The sequence below is a fragment of the Xylocopa sonorina genome, chromosome 9, assembly GCF_050948175.1.
Source record: "Xylocopa sonorina isolate GNS202 chromosome 9, iyXylSono1_principal, whole genome shotgun sequence".
NCBI lineage: Eukaryota > Metazoa > Arthropoda > Insecta > Hymenoptera > Apidae > Xylocopa > Xylocopa sonorina.
This window is the reverse complement of record NC_135201.1, coordinates 8,006,546-8,024,705: the sequence shown is the minus strand read 5'-3', so window position 1 is coordinate 8,024,705 and position 18,160 is coordinate 8,006,546. Positions and strand designations below refer to the sequence as shown.

The following is an 18,160-nucleotide window of genomic DNA, read 5'->3' as shown; positions in this document are numbered from 1 at the left end:
AGATTCTTCTATTTTTATTCCTTTCTATAGTTACCAATAAGTTAGAAAAAAGTTATATGTATATTTTGCAAAGTGCATATTTCACTTCAATCGTTAAAGTTAACTTTTGTTTATACATCAAACTGTAAGTTCTGGGAATAGATTTATCAGAATTTGGTCCAAAAGAACATATGCCAAATGTTTATTGAGTGATGCATTTTGCAAGGAATCTAATAAAGAGTCCATGATTTCAACCCACGGTTTATAAAATCCTATCAGCCAATAGGGTAATAAATTATGTAATCCTTTTCTTGCTGTTTCGTAATTATTTCGACGGTTTGTTTGAGTATTTGTATCTTTCGTACCATTTTTATCACCTATAACTTTTGTATGCAAAAGTTTCACTACCGTAGCTGCGCGACCACCGCCTAGAAGTTTTATCAAGACGTTATAGAATATCACATTAACATACGAGTCCACCTTTGAACGTGACGACAAAGCGAACATCCAAAGAATTCGTGTAATCACTGGGGGCGCGTTCAATAACCGATCCACTAAAAATCATTGAAAGGATGATTTAAGAATCTGGCGTAAAAATGAAGAAACAAGAAGATCAAGAAAAATATACAAAAAGAGACATACCAGCATCTGTAATACAAAAAGCGGCACCTTTAACGTGAGATCGCTTTAACGAAGAGGAAGGCAAGGTTCGCAAATTCAGATCCAAGTGAAGATTGTCCCCAAATACTCCAAAAAGAAGATCACAGCGTCCTTTATTTTCCGATTCACTCATTATTGACTCTCCGATTGGCTCGACACCAATGTCCATGTAATCGCTCTTAATATTAGTAGAGGCCAAAAAGACAGCCATAAACTTATCCAGATTTTGACCTTTCTCTTTTCGCAGTTTATACGCCATACTTTGATATAATATGCCAATATCTGGGGTGCTATAATTCGAGAAGAAAGGCTTCAAATTTGGCACAGTCAAAAAATTGTATAACAATTCACTGCTCCTGAGCACTGGTTTTGATAATAATTTATCTAAAAAATCTTCGTATCGTTGTCTGTTGATAGAACAGGATGAATGAGGATTCTTCCTTGACGGTAACGGCGAATCACTTAGCTCTTTATCACCGTGGAACTCCGCCAGCCGTGTTCGTAGAACGTAAAAATCTTGATCGCGACGTAAAACTGTCCAGGACTTCCCCTCGGCTATATTATGTACGGCGATCACGTACAACGTTTGATTATCACCGGTCTCGATATGCGGAATACTAACTCGCCACGTGGTTAAATCCCTATGGAAACTGTCCTCTGTACATTTGATCTCATTGTAAGGACGTGAAGGATAATCTATTTCTTCGCCGTGATATATGCCTTGGTATGGCATTCCATCGATTGTTGTTATCCGCAGAGCGCTGTCTATCTTTGGGAAATGATTCCCAATCTTTGAAGGCGCATTTGTAGATCCACTTGCAACACTTGGAATAAAATATGTATTGTAACATATGTTATTAGATCAATCAAAAAGTAAACTTTCCAGAATATGATAGAAGGTTTACTTACTTTGTATGGTGAGACTGTTTAATGCGATCTGGTACTGGTTGTCCACATAACAAATCGTACAGCTGTAAAACAAAATATACAACTGAAAAATATACAGATGTAAAGAATAAAGTACCATTAATCTTTAATATATTTACTTGATAGCTGTGATGAAAAGATGGTAGACAAGTAGATTCTAACAAAGCATGAGCTTCTTGGTGCGCTTGATAAAACGGTCGTGACGTTCTCATCTCTTGAATCTTTTTTGGTCCTCTTTCGAGAACTACAAATATTATTAACTTATACTGTAAAAGCTGAACACTATATATACCTATCATTTTTCCCTTAATTTGTATAACTGCAGGATTTAACTAAAAATATCTTTTTTAAATCATTTTCTTATTACTTTATTGTAGTTTTGTATAGAAATAGAAAAGAAAAGATATAGAGCGTATACCTACTTCGTCGTATTCCCATTGATATATCTTCCGGTAGATGTAAATATTCTGAACCTTCGGGATCTAAATATGTTGCATACATATTTTGAATATCCGTATATAAACTAACTTCTGCGTTCGAACTCATTTCTGGATTTAACATACGTTTGCTCAGGTCATCTAGTTAACATGTTAAAATTTAATCTACATATAACGCGTGTGTTTGATGCATATACACGTTTGACCAAGTCTGCAAAAAATCTACGTGTATGTAGATATTTACCAATATCTAAACAGAATTGAAACAGATTCATTGGTCCAGTCTCTTTAATATGTTGCATAAACATATATAACAACTTGGGATCATTTAGAATTTCATCTAACGAAGGCCTCAAGTAATTTGGCGTGAGTTTTGTGATTGGGGGAATAGCCACCCAACATTGCAACATTGGCACATTAACTGCATCTACATGATTGGAGACTGAACCATCACGATAAGTCGATAAGACCACAAGTGCATTTATATTTTCTGGGTCAGCAATTGCATCTATTGCTGGCAACAATATCCAATTCGACAAGATTTCTCGTAGCATGACCTATAAACAGTATGTACTTTATCAAAGAACTTACAAAAATACTTTTACGACTCATCGAAAACATACCTTATTATTAGTAGATACATGTATGGCAGGTAATAAGTGTGGTATAATTGCAGTTACCACACCTCTAAGATAGTTCAACTCAGCCTTACGCGAATAACTAGCAGGGTGAATTTCTTGTCCAAAGTAGTCGACCAATTGATTCCCAAAATAAGTTGTGTCAGTGGTATCTTTAAGCTTAGCGCGTAACATTTTCCAATCTTGGGCATGTTGCAAGAGCAATGGGATTAAATGATAAAATACAACATTCGATACATCTGTACGTAATAATCGAACTGCGATGTTCTTCGTCGCAGTAGCCGTGGCCATACGAAGCTGCTGAACAAATGCTTCATCCGTCGAGAAGTCTGTGTACCATGCGCAAACATATTTCTGTAAGAGATCTTCCAGGAGCTGTGAAGAAAGTTTTACAATTGTATTATATGGAGTATAAACCTATTGTTCATTAACATAAAAACGAATTACTTGTTCCAAGGCATAATCAAAATCCTTTGGCACTTTTACTTTGGTCGAATGGGGTAACAACTTATGCCTTTTGCAGCTGTGATTACTACACACGCTGCACGGATCCTTAATTCCATACGCTGGATCGAATGTCTCGCCTATGGCGTTCAAATTGACGAGTGCCAAACTAACGTATCTCAGTATGACAAGCCCGTAGAAGGTACTCGTTACGTAAATGCAACATATAACAAGTGCCCAGATAACACTGAAATACATCATTGAATTCAAATTATTATAAAAGAACGAGTCAATGTGTGTACACATTATTACTTGCCTTTTGAAGAGGACGGAAATAACCACGACTAGTGTAAAAACAATCGCTGGAATTATTACATTACATACATAAAAGTCTTGTACCTTGTTGGTGGATGCAAGTGACATGGCACTGTTAACGATTCGTATCACTGTGACTACAATATCATATTGTTAATATGTGACATAAACCAAACAAACTTCCATTTGCCAAAAGCTGTACGAATTCAACTATCTGTCACTCGATTTCCCCACCACCGCTGTCGTAATTCGTACGCAATATAACAGGGCAGTTTTTCACGTTACTGTCATTTTTCGAATAAGCTAACACGAGAATTGTTTGGACGAACAGTGTTCCCGTCTACAGCACGAGATTCTATGACGCAGACTATACTTCAGCGCTCACGTGGTCATTTGGAAAATAATCGACTGGTTTAAATTTTTAACTTTGGTCCAAAGAAAATTTCTTCAACTTTTACATTGTTAATAACTTGGATGTAAAAATAATATTGACGTTAATGTTTGATTAGAAGGATACACACTGATATGTAACAAATAATGTGGATGATAACATGTAATAGAAATGTTTCTGGTTTAAGAAATTTTGAAAAATTTCAATACAAATGTAAGCTAATGGGATTGCAATATCTATATAACATATTGTGTTTTGTTTAATATTGGAAATCATTCTAAAGGAACATATATTTTTTTAAGGCTTATTTTTTATACGATTGATGTAACATTTACGAAGCCCAGTATCATGTTTGTTTAGTTAAAAGGCCTGAAAGCATAAAATTGTAAATCACATTGCAATTACTCAAATCTACCGTAGAAGAATAAAATGAAATCTGTACAAATGTGTAAGGAAGATTATTAATCATAGGTTAGACGTTTCGAATCGTCATTGCGTATTTACTGCGGTATATGTACGCTTTTTACAGTGCGATTTCAATTTATATAATGACTCACGAAGGAAATCATAAACGAGACGATTACGTAACACAAGTAACCCTAAGTGTTAATGGTAAAAAGCAATTACAATAATTAAGAGCGGTATTTGGATAAGGGGCGAGATAATTGAAATTAAAAACAACCCTAATGAGACAACAGAGTTGAGGTTAGGTAATAACGGAAAGAGAAATGATCAAAAACGATGAGTACCGATGAAAATTGGCAAAATTATACTGAGAAAAGGTACATAAGGTTTAAATCAACGAAGCAGTCTGTGAATCCTAGTAGTAAAATTCAAAATGTAAAAAGTCAATTAAATGTCGAAAAATATCCTCAAACGAAACAAGGTAATCAGTTTTTTTACTGTCATTCGTTTTATAAATTATTTTCTAACGCTTGTAGAATGTAAGCTTAGAACAATAACATATGTACGAATGTAATGAGTTTTGAACAAGTACACATTTTAAAAATATTTAATTGTTGCAATATGCAAAATGTAAAGTCATTTGTTGGTAAGAGAGTTGAATATGCATGTAATAATTTATATATTCTTCAAATTTAAAATTGTAAAAAATTCTTTTACTATGATTGCAGGCGTGTCCCTTGTACAGTTTTTAAGAACAGAATTGACAAGGGGTTATCAGCTAGAAAATGATGAGGAGAGATTTTCGGCAAGACGAGAGAAAATTTACTCATTTATGAGAATTCCAAGCGAGGTTGAAAAATTTATGGCCTATGGATTTATACAAGTATGCATTACAATATTTTGAGCATTTACCTTGCCAAAGTTTAGTCTAATCCTTTGGAAAATTTATTTATATACTGATATGTTATTTTTACATTGTATATAAATATACAAGAAAAGTATTAGGAATAAGATTACAAAATATTTTCTGTTACAGTGTGCAGATTCTTTTCTATTTGTTTACACATTTTTACCTTTAAGATTTATTATGGCACTATGGACAATAGTCAGGAGACCTTTCTGGCATTGTTTCGGGTAAGTTTTGATATTATTTATTAATATGTACATATATGAGGTTCTCTTAAGATTGACCTTAAATAAGATAACAATGTTTGTAAGATGAATTTTTAATTTAGAAATGAAAGGACTAAGTTAAAAGCTGAAGAACGGCACCTGAGACCGGCAGAAATGTGCGATCTCCTAAAGGGAATTGTACTGATTAGCTGTTGGGCAGTTACATGGAAAATTGATACCTCTATGATGTACCATTTAGTAAAAAGTCAGTCTGTAATAAAATTGTACATATTTTATAATATGCTAGAGGTTGGAGATAGATTATTCAGCGCTTTCGGCCAAGATATAATAGACGCCCTTCTATGGACAGCTACAGAGCCTAGATCAAAAACACAAACAGGATCCCAGCATTTGGGTACTTTACATCATCTAGTGTTTGCTGTTGCTTATGTCTGTATCCTTCATATACAACTGCTTCATATTTATAGAACAAATTTTTTCTTATTTTCTCAATACTTTCTTTATGCTACTTTTTAATGAAATATATTTTCCAATACATTTACTATTGTAGTATGTCATAGTTTGTTGGTGCTTTGCCAAGCAACGACTTTGAATGTTGCCATAAATAGTAGTAATAAAGCATTACTCACTATAATGATGTCAAATAATGTGAGTGTTTATAAAAAATACGTTACTTTGTTTGTTGCTTTAAAAAATAAATTTTAAAAATTCGAAGTACTATAAATAATAAATTAACAAAATCATAATAGTAACGTTACGAATTTTCGTTTCAGTTTGTAGAATTGAAAGGATCTGTTTTTAAGAAATTCGATAAGAACAATCTGTTCCAACTATCTTGTGCAGATGTAAGAGAACGTTTTCATTTAATGATGCTTCTCCTGGCCGTAAATCTTCAAACGATGAAGGAATACGCGTGGAAAGCGGAACGCCTTGCAGTGCTTTTGCCAGATTGTATAATGTTGCTCTTAGCGGAGCTTCTTGTGGATTGGGTAAGCGAGTCATGCTTTAACAGAGTGAACATTTTTATAGAAAAAGACACCATTAGGTTCACAATAATTTTTATACAAATTTGTCAAAAGTACTTTATATTATTTAAAAAATTAATAATTATTACTTATTTCAGGTAAAGCATGCCTTTATAACACGTTTCAACGAACTTCCCTCCACAGTATACAGGAATTATACTATAAGCTTAGCATATGACATGGCTCAGACCCGTCAAGAGACCGCTTTCTCCGACCCTTCGGATTTGGTAGCCCGAAGAATGGGTTTCATTCCACTACCATTAGGCGTCGCAATTGGAAGGGTACTTTGCACAACTATCACGCCTTCTATCAAGCCGGCCAACATAATCTTATTACTTCTGGCGTACCTAATTTTGATAGCGTTAAGGATTTTATGCAGCGTGGTAATTCTTGGCAAAGCGTGCGATCTGATCTCGACGCATTCCAAAGAACCGGACGATGAAGATACGTTTCGGAAACATTCTTCGACTAATGTCGACATAAAAAGTCCAAATTTAGCTACGGCAATGTTTTCCAATAGCGCGGTTAGTTTGAATAACGTTTGCTTAAACGAGGCTGTACTGAAAGAAGAAGTAAACAATGACAAAGCTAATACAGAGAGCGAGTAATGTATCCTCTCTTCTATTTTAATTATTGTCTACATTTCACGTGATTGGTGCTTCATTAAGACTGGGCCAATGTCATGTCAGAAAATTCTCTAAAGCAAATTAATAAGGCTGAATGTGGCAATGAAATCGGATACTTTGTATAAACCAATAGTACAATTAAGTATGATCATATGTCTACATTCTTACAATCTGTATGTCATAAAATATAAACATTTTCTAACTCAGATCTATTGTTATTAGTTCTAAGTAATAACATATTACTTATTACTAATTGCTAATTGTGTCCACAGTCATTTATATGTAAAAAAAATCTATCGTTTCTTATGGTGTTTTTATGTTTATTGATATATGAAGCCAAGTGTATAGAAATAATGTTATACTTTTAAATGTATGGAAATAAAAGTAAATAATATATTTATTTATGTTACTGTTAATGTGATTTTTATTCTTTTTTCTTTCTAAGTCTAGCTTTTTAAATTATATTTTTGTCGAGTTTTTATTTGTGTATTTTTTGTTTATTTTTATTTTCGATGTATGCAATTCAGGAATTAATTGGTCTTCTTTTTCCTTTGGGAACGTAACATTATACACTGGAACTTTATATCGCTGATTGCCCATTTTAGTCAATGGTGATCGTAAAGTAAGCAAATAGTTAGTAAAGTGGAAGAAATTTCTGAGCGTGCTAGCCTTTTAAATTTATATGCATTATTATTCCCATTGGTTGTAATAAACAATTAATTTTTTATAAATAGAAAATATAAATTATAACTTACTCTACCATCAAACTCTAACTTTTTTAATTGAATTTTTAAATCACGCATCCACAATTCCATATGCTCCTCAAGGGCTTCATGTGCTCCAATATCAATAGCTATTTTTTCACGATATTGATCTGAATGTTGCTGTGCATCTTCTTCCAACTTTTTAATGAACGCTTTGGCTATCGTAATCGTACTAGCGTAATCAGAGAATACTAAAATTAGATCTTTTTCAGAAAGCATGAAATCCATTTTTTCAATATTTCATTTTTCATTTTCGAACTGTCGAGTGGTTTAATTTTCAAAATTTTTCATTATGACTTCTACTTTATCTTCAATCTTTTTAAATAAAAACAGATATTTTTCTTTACCACTCAACTTCGTTATGTTAAGTTAGTGTAAATAAACTGAATTTAGTCGCAAATTAATCTTAGCAATGCCACTCAATTTTTTCAAATTCGAATTTCAAATTGGTTGTAAAGTGTATGCAAAACTCATGATACATCTGTTCATATGTCATATGTAGATTTAGTGTATATGTATTTCTATTTAATTCTTTTTCAGGTTCTAATAAAGAAACTTATTTGAAAACGAATTATCCAAATAATTACTAGATCGTACTATTTATAGGTTCATTCTTATTAGTTTGAATGAACGTCACGGAGATAAACTTTTCCAAGGTACTAAGTTACTTTTTTTTTTGTTAATTCGCGAAAATATTTTTCGGAAAGTGATAAAACTTGAGTAATACTTGTTACGAAACACACGTTCCAGATGTTTCTTGTTATTACGTTCATTTATATCTGTACGTACGTGTAGATCGCTACCATATATTATAATTAGTGGCTAACACAGAAAGAATGGTTCGCTGAAGTTGAAGCTCATGTTCTTTTCAGGAACATATTTTCCAAATACTGAAATCAAAAATTTGTTAATATACAGTAATAAAAAGTACTAATTTTCGTTTCTTTTTTGTTAATTCATAGTTGCATCGCTAACTAGAAATGAAAGAAAAAGTTGTATGAACTTAAAATTAACTTAACATACTATAAAAGTAATTTAATTATTTAATTTGTTGTTTTTCCAGTTTTTGATATAGGAAGCATATTAACAAACTTTGTTATCTCTACCTCACTCCATTCTTTGATGATTCACGTCCACTCATCCGCAACAATTCCATCCATTTCAGTTTCATTCCACCGCTTTCTTTTCACCACTAGCCGTATTGGAAATTTACATGGAAATTTACGTGCACGAGCAACACGAAAGTTTGTTTACTCGACCGCGTATACTGAAACCATAATCCATTCTGTATCTGAATAATGAAGATTCGCGACGACAAATCACAATATGTTACACAATAACATTGCAGCGTGTTTTGCGGTGATTTGAACCACATAGGGTGATCTACACAACTACAATAACTCGCAGTCTTTACCTTATTGTATTAATTAGAAAAAATGTTAAAGAAAAATAATTCAAAAAGGAAAATAATTAAAATTTTTGGTGTAATTCTTAGCGAGAAACTCTATTTCACAAAATAAAAAATTCAGACTGTTAAGACCAATCGGATATGACTAAGTTTGGGTTATAAACAAAATGAGGAATAAGTTGTTGCCGGAAAGACAAGCAAAGAAATGATGTAACAAATGAAGATGAAGTATAAGCTGCAATGTGGATGATGTAACAAAATTGCTGGAATGCAAAGAAAATAATCGAATGGGGGCAATGAAATTATTGAAAACATGACTAAAATGAATGAGATACCAGAGTAAAATGTCCTACTAACATACATTTTTAAACAGTTATTCGAATATTTACGTTTATCTTCTTTTTTTCTTTTACTAATGTAAATTTGAACGGACTGTAATTTCGATAAAATGTTTTAAATACATTGCATGGGTAAAGTAAAATTACAATGTAAAAATAGATAAAAATGGACAATATAGAATTAAAAGAGTATATTCTATTAAGAAAGAAATATGTTTTTAACTGCTGCATGTTTTACGTACACGTGTAAAAAAGTTATGCAGATAATAGAATACTGACATGAAATGAGAGAAATTGAATCTTAAATAAAGAAATGATTATAAATTATTTAATGTATTAAATAGTTTATAATCATTTCTATACTTGTGTAAAATAATTTAATTAAATTAAGAAAGATAAACAAATTGGCAAATTAAATCTCTATGAAAAACAAGAAATAAAACAACTAAATCAGGTTACAATGAGTTAGGATTAAAATAATTAATATGAAGCAAATTAAAGAGGAAGAGAGAGAGGGAGAGAAAGAGAAAAAGAAAAAAAGAGAAAGAGCGGGGAGAGAGAAAACATAAAATGAATTTAAAAAATAAATTGAGAAATAAGTATCGTCAAGTCAAGGTACAAGGGACAGAGTGGGGATGAAAAGAGTAGAGTATGATTAAAAAAATATATATATGTATATATAAGTCAAGTTCATTTTGTAATTGCAAAACTGAAACTAATAAATATATACACATATCATTTTTTTATCTGGGCAATATTTAATGCAATTGACGACCATGTATGGCGTGACGTGAATTAATGACAAAATACGGCCACGAAGAGCGTTATTCCTTCAATAGATTACTGTAAAAACAACGAACAAATGGAAAAACACCAAAATGAATGAACTTGACTTATCTGATTTTTTCACATCGATATATTGAAACGTAGAAAACTTAAGGGTATGCACGAATGACATTATAATAAAAAGATGTAACATTGGAACTAATTCATTTTCTAACGCAATACCAGAGGACCAAATGTCTATTACAAAAAGCTATCAATCTCTAATCGAACATATGTATACGTTACCGTTTTATATTTGTCCACTCTACATTACGCAAAAAATCCTTGCGTATTTATTCTTATACGTACATAATTATTGTAAAAGAGAATAGTCACTTTATAGACATCAAAAAGAGTCGAGCGTTCAAATATTTATAAATGATATTATATTGAAAACTATAGGGCGACCATCTCTTTCTCACTCTCCCATTTCTTTTTCGACAAAAAAAATTGCGCTATCCTTCGACAATTTGCACAAATATACACGGTTATTGATGACACACAGTATCTTGGTAAGTACAGGTCAGAGGTTCACCGTGATTACCCTATTCGGAATAAGTATAAAAGCACGCGATGGACCGTACCAGGGTACATAGCATCGAATTGTATCGAGGGTGATCAATTTTTCATTACCTGTAGGGATGCTGAAAGTAGTAGCACTGTTGCTAGCGCTAGGCGCGTTCTGCGCCGCGGATACCAGGAGGTATTCCGGAACACGCACCGCTGACATGGACTTCCTGCACAAGCAGAAGAAAATCTTCGACTTGATGCTCTACGTAAGACAGGCAGACCTGATCGACGCGGAATGGTACGACATCGGTAGAAACTACAACATGGAAAGCAATATGGACATGTACAGAGACAAGGTGATTAACCATTTGACGACTACTTTAAACTTATGTAACAACATATAATATAATTCCTATTTTAATTCTTCAATTTCATTAACTAACGATTTCAACTTAGCAACACATTCAGTAGATTTCTTAATATTATATGTTATAAATGAATGATTACTTAATTCAATCCTTCGTTCGTATGTTTCAGAATGTCGTACAAAAGTTCCTTTGGTGGTACAAGCAGGGGATGTTTCTTTCTCGCAGTGCAATTTTCACTCCGTCGAACTCTGAACAATTGTACGAGATGAAGATGTTGTTTGACTTGTTCTACAATGCAAAAGATTTCCAAACATTCTACAAAACTGCTTGTTGGGCCCGACTCCACATGAACAGCGGCATATTCACCTCGGCGTTCACGGTCGCAGTATTCTATAGGAACGACTGCAAATATATGAGACTGCCGGCCATCTACGAGATCTACCCTCAATACTTCTTCGACTCAAGCGTTATTCAGGAGGCACAATACCTGAAAATGTCCCGTGGTAAGTATAATAAATATATTAAACTAATAATTCAAGTTCTATGCAAAGTAATTTGAGATGATCTTAATTAAATGAATGTTCACAGGCAACCGTGGTGCCACCGGAATGGACAACATCGAAACCTACATGGTTACTGCAAACTACTCCAGTAAATACATGATGCCGTACAACGATGATGAATACAAGCTCGACTACTTCATGGAAGATCCCAATATGAACGCATATTATTATTACATGCGTCAAATGTTCCCCTTCTGGTTGAGCAGCAAGTACGGTATGCCTAAAGAGATACGTGGGCAGTTCTACTACTTCTTCCACCAGCAACTCATGGCAAAATACTTCCTCGAACGAATGTCGAATGGCCTTGGCAAAATAGCGGAGTTCGACTGGCACAAACCTATCTACCCTGGATACTACTCGACGATGATGTTCCCTAACGGTATATCCTTGCCACAGAGAGACAGATACTCCAAAGTACCGTACTATAAATACAAATATTTAAGAGTGAGTATTATTTAAATACATTATAAAAAAAGGAAGAATTTCTATATACCACAGAACATATCATAAAGAGTTCACAACTATAAAAAATGTTCATGTGATTCTTTAGGAAATTAATGCTTTGGAGATGCGCATAATGGACGCGATCGATTCTGGCTATCTGATGGACGAGCGCGGAAAGAAGGTGGACATCTACACACCAGAAGGTTTGAACATGCTTGGCAACGTGATCGAAGGAAATGTCGATTCCTGCAACAGAAAATTCTATGGCAAATACGACGCTCTTGCTCGTGACATTCTTGGCTTTAACTACGACTACGAGAACAAAAACAATGTGATTCCGAGTGCCCTCCAGTGCTACTGTACCAACATGCGAGATCCAGCCTTCTACATGCTTTATAAGAGAATCATGACTTACTTCTTTAGGTATATTGACCATTCAAAAATATTTTCAAAGTTATAAGATTTCAAAACGTCTGTTTAATCAACGAAATTATTATGTAGATTCAAGAAATACCAGCCCCAATACACCGACAGTGATCTGCAACTACCAGGAGTGAAATTCGAATCCGTGAACATGGACAAGCTGTACACTTACTTTGACACCTGCCACACCCTCATCAACAACGCCGTATCGGTGGAGAACTTCAAGAGCGGAATGTCTCTTCGTTTGAAGGCACGTCGCGCTTGTCTCAACTACCAGCCATTCACCTACAAAATAAACATCAATAGCGATAAAGAAATGAAGGGAATGCTTAGAATCTTCCTTGGACCTGCTTTCCACGACGTCAAGAATGATATGGTCTATCTGCAAAAATACTACAGTTACTTTATGGAAATGGATCAGTTCGTCGTAAACCGTTAGTATTTTGACTTTTAATTATATATTCTTTACTCAAATAGAAAAGAAAAATGCTGTATGCTTGTTTAGAATACTAGAGACTAAAGAAATCGACTATTTTGTTCGCAGTTCGTCCTGGAAACAACAACATCGAACGTCGCAGCTCAGAATCGATGTTCACGTCACCTGATATGATGTCTAGTGACATGTATTACGACAAATTGAACAAGGCCATTAGCGGAAGTGAACCGTTCATGTACTCTGAAAGAATGTTCGGTTTGACAGAGCGTTTCACTTTACCACGTGGTAAGCCGGAAGGTATGAAGTTCAAGATGTTCTTCTTTTTGAGCTCGATGGAAGACGGCAATACCAACACATATGAGCTGCCAATGTACGGAAAAGTGATATCCGACGGCAAACCATTCGGATTCCCGTTGGACAGACCCATGTACGCATGGAACTTCACCATCCCCAACATGTACTTCAAGGACGTGTACATTTACAATCGCCAGAGCGACAAGGAAAGGATGAACTACTAAACAATTTCTGTCTCCTAAAACGGTGCTTTACATTTACCAATCTTTACTATATTGCGAAGATTCTATAAATAAAAGAACCTGAAGTATAAATGTGTTTGTATCCTTTCACTGAAGTCCTTTCATATTAATATTCTCCTTCTGGTCTATTTCTATCAATTTCCATACACGCCAAACAAGTTTCACGTAAACCTGTTAACAAGCAAACATGAATTTACTCTTAATTCATTTATAAAATGTAAAATACTTAATTGTTTAACAAATTTTGTAAACTTTCATCAATCGTCGGTATAGAAGAACGCATTTTTTGAAATATCGTTTTATGATTACCAGCATAAGAAGACATAGTTCTATGATGTAGTAGCGTACATTAATAGATGGCACTATACAAATAACCGTTAATCTTCCAGATATTTTGTCTTGCATTTTGTTTCTGTTGAATTTGTTAATGTTAAGCTAATTTAAGAAAGTGAGAGAGAGAAAGAGGGAGAGAGAGAAAGAAATTAAAGCATTTACTATTATGTTAGGACAATTGGAATAAGATATAATAACACTATTAGCGTAGAACTAGTGATAATTTTGCGTACTATATGTTTGCAGGGTATCATATTTATAAATATTTGTATTCAGATACTACTTTTATTAATTTTATATAAAATGAATATTGTCTGCGTAATATGCAGTGACTTATTAGTACCTTCTGACGATGTCTTTCACACACCATGTGGACACATTTTTCATTTTGCATGCCTAACCCAATGGTTAGAGAGGTAAGAAGTGTCTGAAATTACTTTCTTTTTTCAGGATATAGATTTTGATAAGAATAAGTGAGATTTATCAATAAAACAATGTTTGTAATTCAATAAATGATGCTTAGATTTTTTCTAAAGGCATAAATATATTACCTATACATAAATTTATTAATTTTCTTTTATATGCAGATCTAAAACCTGCCCACAGTGTAGGGAAAAGACCACGTCCTCTAAAATTCATAGAATATACTTCAATTTTGCCAACAGCGATAACATTATTGAAGATACGTGCTCTTTACAAGACAAAGTTGATAAATTGAATTTTCAGCTTGTATTAAAAGAGAAAGATGTTAAACATTATGCACAAAAAGTAGAAACATTAGAAACACAAAATAAAATGTTGAAAGTAGAAGTAAGGAAAGTGGAAAGTGAACTCAACGAGAAACAGAGTGGTATTTATGCCCTCAAAGAGCAAATTAACTATTTTAGGGAGCAAAATTTAGAAGTAGAGAATAAAAAGAAAGAAATCGAGCAGTTGAGAAAAAGATTAGAAAATTATAAAAAGTATGCATAAATTTTTACTACTTTATAGGATGTAGGAAGTAATTAAAATAGCTGATAAATACTGGCATTATATTTATTCCTTTTGATGAGAAAAGATCATGTAAACATAGAAAGAATAGAATAGGCCATCAAATATGCTCACATATTTTAGTTACATCCTACATGAATAAATCGTAATATACCCTTGCATGAACTACACATTTCATATATTGTAGATTAATATTAATGATAATAATTGTTTAGTAAGTGTATTTTATTTTTAAGTATACAAACACTACTTGAAGCTTCTGTAGAAGATGTTGATGAATTGGTTCTAAGAACATGTGATGCTAATACACTTGTTACTTACATAACTGTGATGAAAAGGTAATTGAACAGTGTTCATTGTCTCATATATTCATATGTGTATTTCATTTTCAAGTATTTATAAATTTAGAGAAATGACAACCACACTGAACAAAAGAAGGGAATTGAGAACTAAACTAAGAAGCTTACAACAAGAACTCACTAAAGTATCAATGGAACGAAATTTCCTATCTGAAGAAGAAACCAAGAGAAAGTATGTACTGTTTGCACTGTAATGACAAAAGAAATTTATATTAAAGCATTGTTCAATGTCATTACTTGCAGGAAACTAGAAGAGGACTTAATGGCTTGTGAAAGTGAAAAAATGCTTTTGCAAAACAAGATTCAAGCATTGGAAAAAGATATATACTTAACAAAAAAATCAAATAATGCTAATTTGAAAACAGTGAATGCCTCAAATAGTAAATCGTGCAATTGTTTAGAGGAAAGAAGAATAGAATATGCAGATAAGAATATAAAAAATGAAAAACCAAATATGTGCCAGAGGAAGGATCAAAGCATTAATACAGTAAATGAAATAATCTATTATTCTTATGAAAAATATATTTGAATCTTTGTCCTTTATTCGTCTAAAGTGATTAATAATTTGTTTTTAGAATAACGAAATAAATTCACCATATCTTCCTGTGAAATCAATAGGAGTATTAGCCTTAAATCAACATGCAGGACAAAAACGTGGTACAGTGAAATTACCTTCTTCCATTCTTACAAAGAAACCAAGGATTGAACAGACGTACATTAACAATGTAAGAATATATATAAAAATACTAAAACTGATAATCTATATCTATTTAACATATCCGTTCATAAAAATAATTTGTTTAGGAACGAGTACAAATTAATGCATATAATGGCCTTGGAGGACATTCAAAACTTGAACTATTTCCAAGTTCATCTGGCATTAAAGTAAAAAAAATATGAAAGTGTAAGAATAAAATGAAAGAGACAGAAATTTGATGTAGATGATGACTAAAGTTTAGCCAATTTTTGTTGTAAACATATATTTTTCCGTATATTAATAATATTTATAAACGTATATTTGAGACAAAGAATATATTATATTTTCTCATATTGTAAATATGACTAAAATACATTTTACATTAAAGAACATCTAGAAAGCTTTTAATCAAAAAACTTGTGTATATTTCATTGTATATTTTTCTAATAAATTTTTTGCAAAAATATTTTATACCCTACATGAATCTCGCACTAATTACTCCCATTAATATTCAGATTTAAATATACTTTTCATTTTTCTGTAAATGTTACATTTTTTCGTCATATAAAATTAAATAAATATACCCATGTAGGTACATGTATGTATGTTTACTTACATAGACGTAGTAGATCATAAAATACAACCAATCTTGGCGCTACTCGGTTTAAATGTCAAGTGTTATGGTGTGTATACCGCGTCGATTAAATATTCCTTTCCTTGAACCCTCAATCCAAAATCTATAACAAAGGAAAATGTGAATCACATGAACGGTAATGAAATTTATATATAATTATTTTGTAGAAAGAAACAGACATTGACTTCAAAAGATATAAACGTTAATACCAACGAAACTATCGGTGCACTTATTCGCTCTGAAATCTGAGAAACTAATTCCTGCGCATTAGAATGCGAGTGCGAAGGGGAAAAGTTTTTAAATTACTACAGAAACGAAAATGAATATAAACAAGTATAAATTGTATTATCTGTGTATGTGTGTGTGTGTGTGTGCTACATGTTTTTTTTTATTTATAATAGGAACCTCACCTAAAACAGTCCTTTAAATTAATAGCATTAATAAAATAATGACATTTACTGATAATTGATGGTTGTTGAGCATGAGACTGAATTTTGTCATATTTGTCAATAAAATTTATCAGAGTAGCCTATAAAGAAAAATAAAACTTTAAAATAATCAGTTATACGTATATATGTTAATATATGTATTTACTGCCCTGGGCACAATTATCACAAACATAGAGATAATGACATAACATATTTTGTTGACTTTCATATTCCTTCAATAAGAAAAAAATGAAAGAATAACAATATTTTGAAAAGTTTAGAAGATAATTTAACACATAATTACTGAATTCAACATCAGCTTAATCTCTGAATATTATTTTAATATTATTAATAATATTGCCCCAAGTATTATTTTTGAAAAAAGTATGTACATTAATAAAATCATTTTTAGACACTGTTATCTTTAATTACGAAAATGCAACGGTACACTGATTGACTCGCTATTGGTATCAATAAATTATAAAATAAAAACGGACATCGTCAGATTGATCATGTATCTTATCCTGGATTCACCCCGATGCAAATTATCGAACCGTTTATCGAAGTGTAACGATTTCAATTCGAGTATATAAAGTGATGAGTAATTTACTTTAATCGCAGTACAAGAAAATACATAATAAAGCCCACGTTCATCCTTTCAACCATCTACTGTTTGGTGGTGCAGCAAATATCTAGCATGATGGTTGATGCAAATTACCTTAACAAATAGGAGAAAATTTAACAACTATTCTGGCATATCGATCAATCTACCGTTTAGCACTCAGAACTTGTACCAATAGTAAATACCTTCGACATTATTAAACAAGATATGTTATACCAATGTTACTCCCTCGATGACGGACTTCATAATTTCGGATTGGAATCGCTGTTTTAGCACTAATTCCTTGACGATACTTTACTTGGGGAATCGTATATGCAGCAGTAAGTTGATCAAAGGAAGGGAAGCGATATATGAATTTGCACACATGAAGAAAGACATGTCTCCAAATGGCAACGTAGTCACAGTTTTGAATTTCGAAATCCTATACGAAACCGTAATGGTTTTTTCTCTTTTGCACAATGCCAGTAAGAGTGTTTAATGAGCAACCTGTAACACATCATT

The 18,160-nt window shown here is 32.6% G+C and overlaps 5 protein-coding genes across 6 annotated transcripts; 3 read left to right on the top strand and 2 right to left on the bottom strand.

The window, feature by feature from the left end:
- Positions 1-45: 45 nt before the first annotated feature.
- On the bottom strand, positions 46-3,614 carry LOC143426720 (sorting nexin-14). The gene is made up of 9 exons (XM_076900330.1): positions 3,402-3,614; positions 3,089-3,332; positions 2,627-3,016; positions 2,248-2,560; positions 1,989-2,144; positions 1,686-1,810; positions 1,549-1,610; positions 622-1,463; positions 46-533 (listed from the first exon to the last, which is right to left on the bottom strand). Exons 1-9 carry the CDS (start codon positions 3,506-3,508, stop codon positions 118-120), a joined length of 2,655 nt encoding a protein of 884 aa, XP_076756445.1. The 5' UTR covers positions 3,509-3,614; the 3' UTR covers positions 46-117.
- Positions 3,615-3,791: 177 nt separating this feature from the next.
- LOC143426828 (protein TAPT1 homolog) lies at positions 3,792-6,965 on the top strand. Of its 2 annotated transcripts, XM_076900497.1 has the most exons (8): positions 3,792-3,876; positions 4,321-4,677; positions 4,925-5,079; positions 5,233-5,330; positions 5,432-5,763; positions 5,881-5,978; positions 6,104-6,319; positions 6,454-6,965. In XM_076900497.1, the coding sequence occupies exons 2-8, from the start codon at positions 4,533-4,535 to the stop codon at positions 6,961-6,963; spliced, it is 1,554 nt and encodes a 517-aa protein (XP_076756612.1). In that variant the 5' UTR covers positions 3,792-3,876; positions 4,321-4,532; the 3' UTR covers positions 6,964-6,965. The 2 variants fall into 2 exon arrangements, with proteins under 2 accessions (XP_076756612.1, XP_076756611.1); XM_076900496.1 differs by lacking the exon at positions 3,792-3,876 and having other exon boundaries at positions 4,281-4,677.
- Positions 6,966-7,271: 306 nt separating this feature from the next.
- Positions 7,272-8,102, bottom strand: LOC143426829 (uncharacterized). Its single transcript, XM_076900499.1, has 2 exons — positions 7,737-8,102; positions 7,272-7,650 (listed from the first exon to the last, which is right to left on the bottom strand). Exons 1-2 carry the CDS (start codon positions 7,971-7,973, stop codon positions 7,441-7,443), a joined length of 447 nt encoding a protein of 148 aa, XP_076756614.1. The 5' UTR covers positions 7,974-8,102; the 3' UTR covers positions 7,272-7,440.
- A 2,824-nt stretch (positions 8,103-10,926) lies between these two features.
- Positions 10,927-13,631, top strand: Hex70c (hexamerin 70c). Its single transcript, XM_076901994.1, has 6 exons — positions 10,927-11,182; positions 11,364-11,697; positions 11,783-12,201; positions 12,308-12,624; positions 12,703-13,058; positions 13,169-13,631. The coding sequence occupies exons 1-6, from the start codon at positions 10,958-10,960 to the stop codon at positions 13,576-13,578; spliced, it is 2,061 nt and encodes a 686-aa protein (XP_076758109.1). The 5' UTR covers positions 10,927-10,957; the 3' UTR covers positions 13,579-13,631.
- Positions 13,632-13,972: 341 nt separating this feature from the next.
- Positions 13,973-16,327, top strand: Nopo (TRAF interacting protein no poles). Its single transcript, XM_076901995.1, has 7 exons — positions 13,973-14,345; positions 14,517-14,891; positions 15,156-15,257; positions 15,328-15,450; positions 15,522-15,765; positions 15,854-16,003; positions 16,083-16,327. Exons 1-7 carry the CDS (start codon positions 14,233-14,235, stop codon positions 16,176-16,178), a joined length of 1,203 nt encoding a protein of 400 aa, XP_076758110.1. The 5' UTR covers positions 13,973-14,232; the 3' UTR covers positions 16,179-16,327.
- The last annotated feature ends 1,833 nt before the right edge of the window (positions 16,328-18,160 follow it).

Excerpts from the sequence above, each read along its gene's own strand:
- Hex70c (XM_076901994.1), top strand. The coding sequence starts at position 10,958 with ATGCTGAAAGTAGTAGCACTGTTGCTAGCGCTAGGCGCGTTCTGCGCC. Across the intron at positions 11,183-11,363 it reads TGGACATGTACAGAGACAAG|AATGTCGTACAAAAGTTCCT; the intron begins GTGATTAACCAT and ends CGTATGTTTCAG. Across the intron at positions 12,625-12,702 it reads ATCATGACTTACTTCTTTAG|ATTCAAGAAATACCAGCCCC; the intron begins GTATATTGACCA and ends ATTATTATGTAG.
- LOC143426829 (XM_076900499.1), bottom strand. The coding sequence starts at position 7,973 with ATGGATTTCATGCTTTCTGAAAAAGATCTAATTTTAGTATTCTCTGAT. Across the intron at positions 7,651-7,736 it reads AGTTAGAGTTTGATGGTAGA|GCTAGCACGCTCAGAAATTT; the intron begins GTAAGTTATAAT and ends TAAATTTAAAAG.
- LOC143426720 (XM_076900330.1), bottom strand. The coding sequence starts at position 3,508 with ATGTCACTTGCATCCACCAACAAGGTACAAGACTTTTATGTATGTAAT. Across the intron at positions 2,145-2,247 it reads TCAATTCTGTTTAGATATTG|ATGACCTGAGCAAACGTATG; the intron begins GTAAATATCTAC and ends CATGTTAACTAG. Across the intron at positions 534-621 it reads TTTTTGTATTACAGATGCTG|TGGATCGGTTATTGAACGCG; the intron begins GTATGTCTCTTT and ends AATGATTTTTAG.
- Nopo (XM_076901995.1), top strand. The coding sequence starts at position 14,233 with ATGAATATTGTCTGCGTAATATGCAGTGACTTATTAGTACCTTCTGAC. Across the intron at positions 14,346-14,516 it reads CTAACCCAATGGTTAGAGAG|ATCTAAAACCTGCCCACAGT; the intron begins GTAAGAAGTGTC and ends TTTTATATGCAG. Across the intron at positions 15,451-15,521 it reads GAAGAAGAAACCAAGAGAAA|GAAACTAGAAGAGGACTTAA; the intron begins GTATGTACTGTT and ends CATTACTTGCAG.
- LOC143426828 (XM_076900497.1), top strand. The coding sequence starts at position 4,533 with ATGAGTACCGATGAAAATTGGCAAAATTATACTGAGAAAAGGTACATA. Across the intron at positions 5,979-6,103 it reads CTATAATGATGTCAAATAAT|TTTGTAGAATTGAAAGGATC; the intron begins GTGAGTGTTTAT and ends TTTTCGTTTCAG. Across the intron at positions 6,320-6,453 it reads CGGAGCTTCTTGTGGATTGG|GTAAAGCATGCCTTTATAAC; the intron begins GTAAGCGAGTCA and ends TACTTATTTCAG.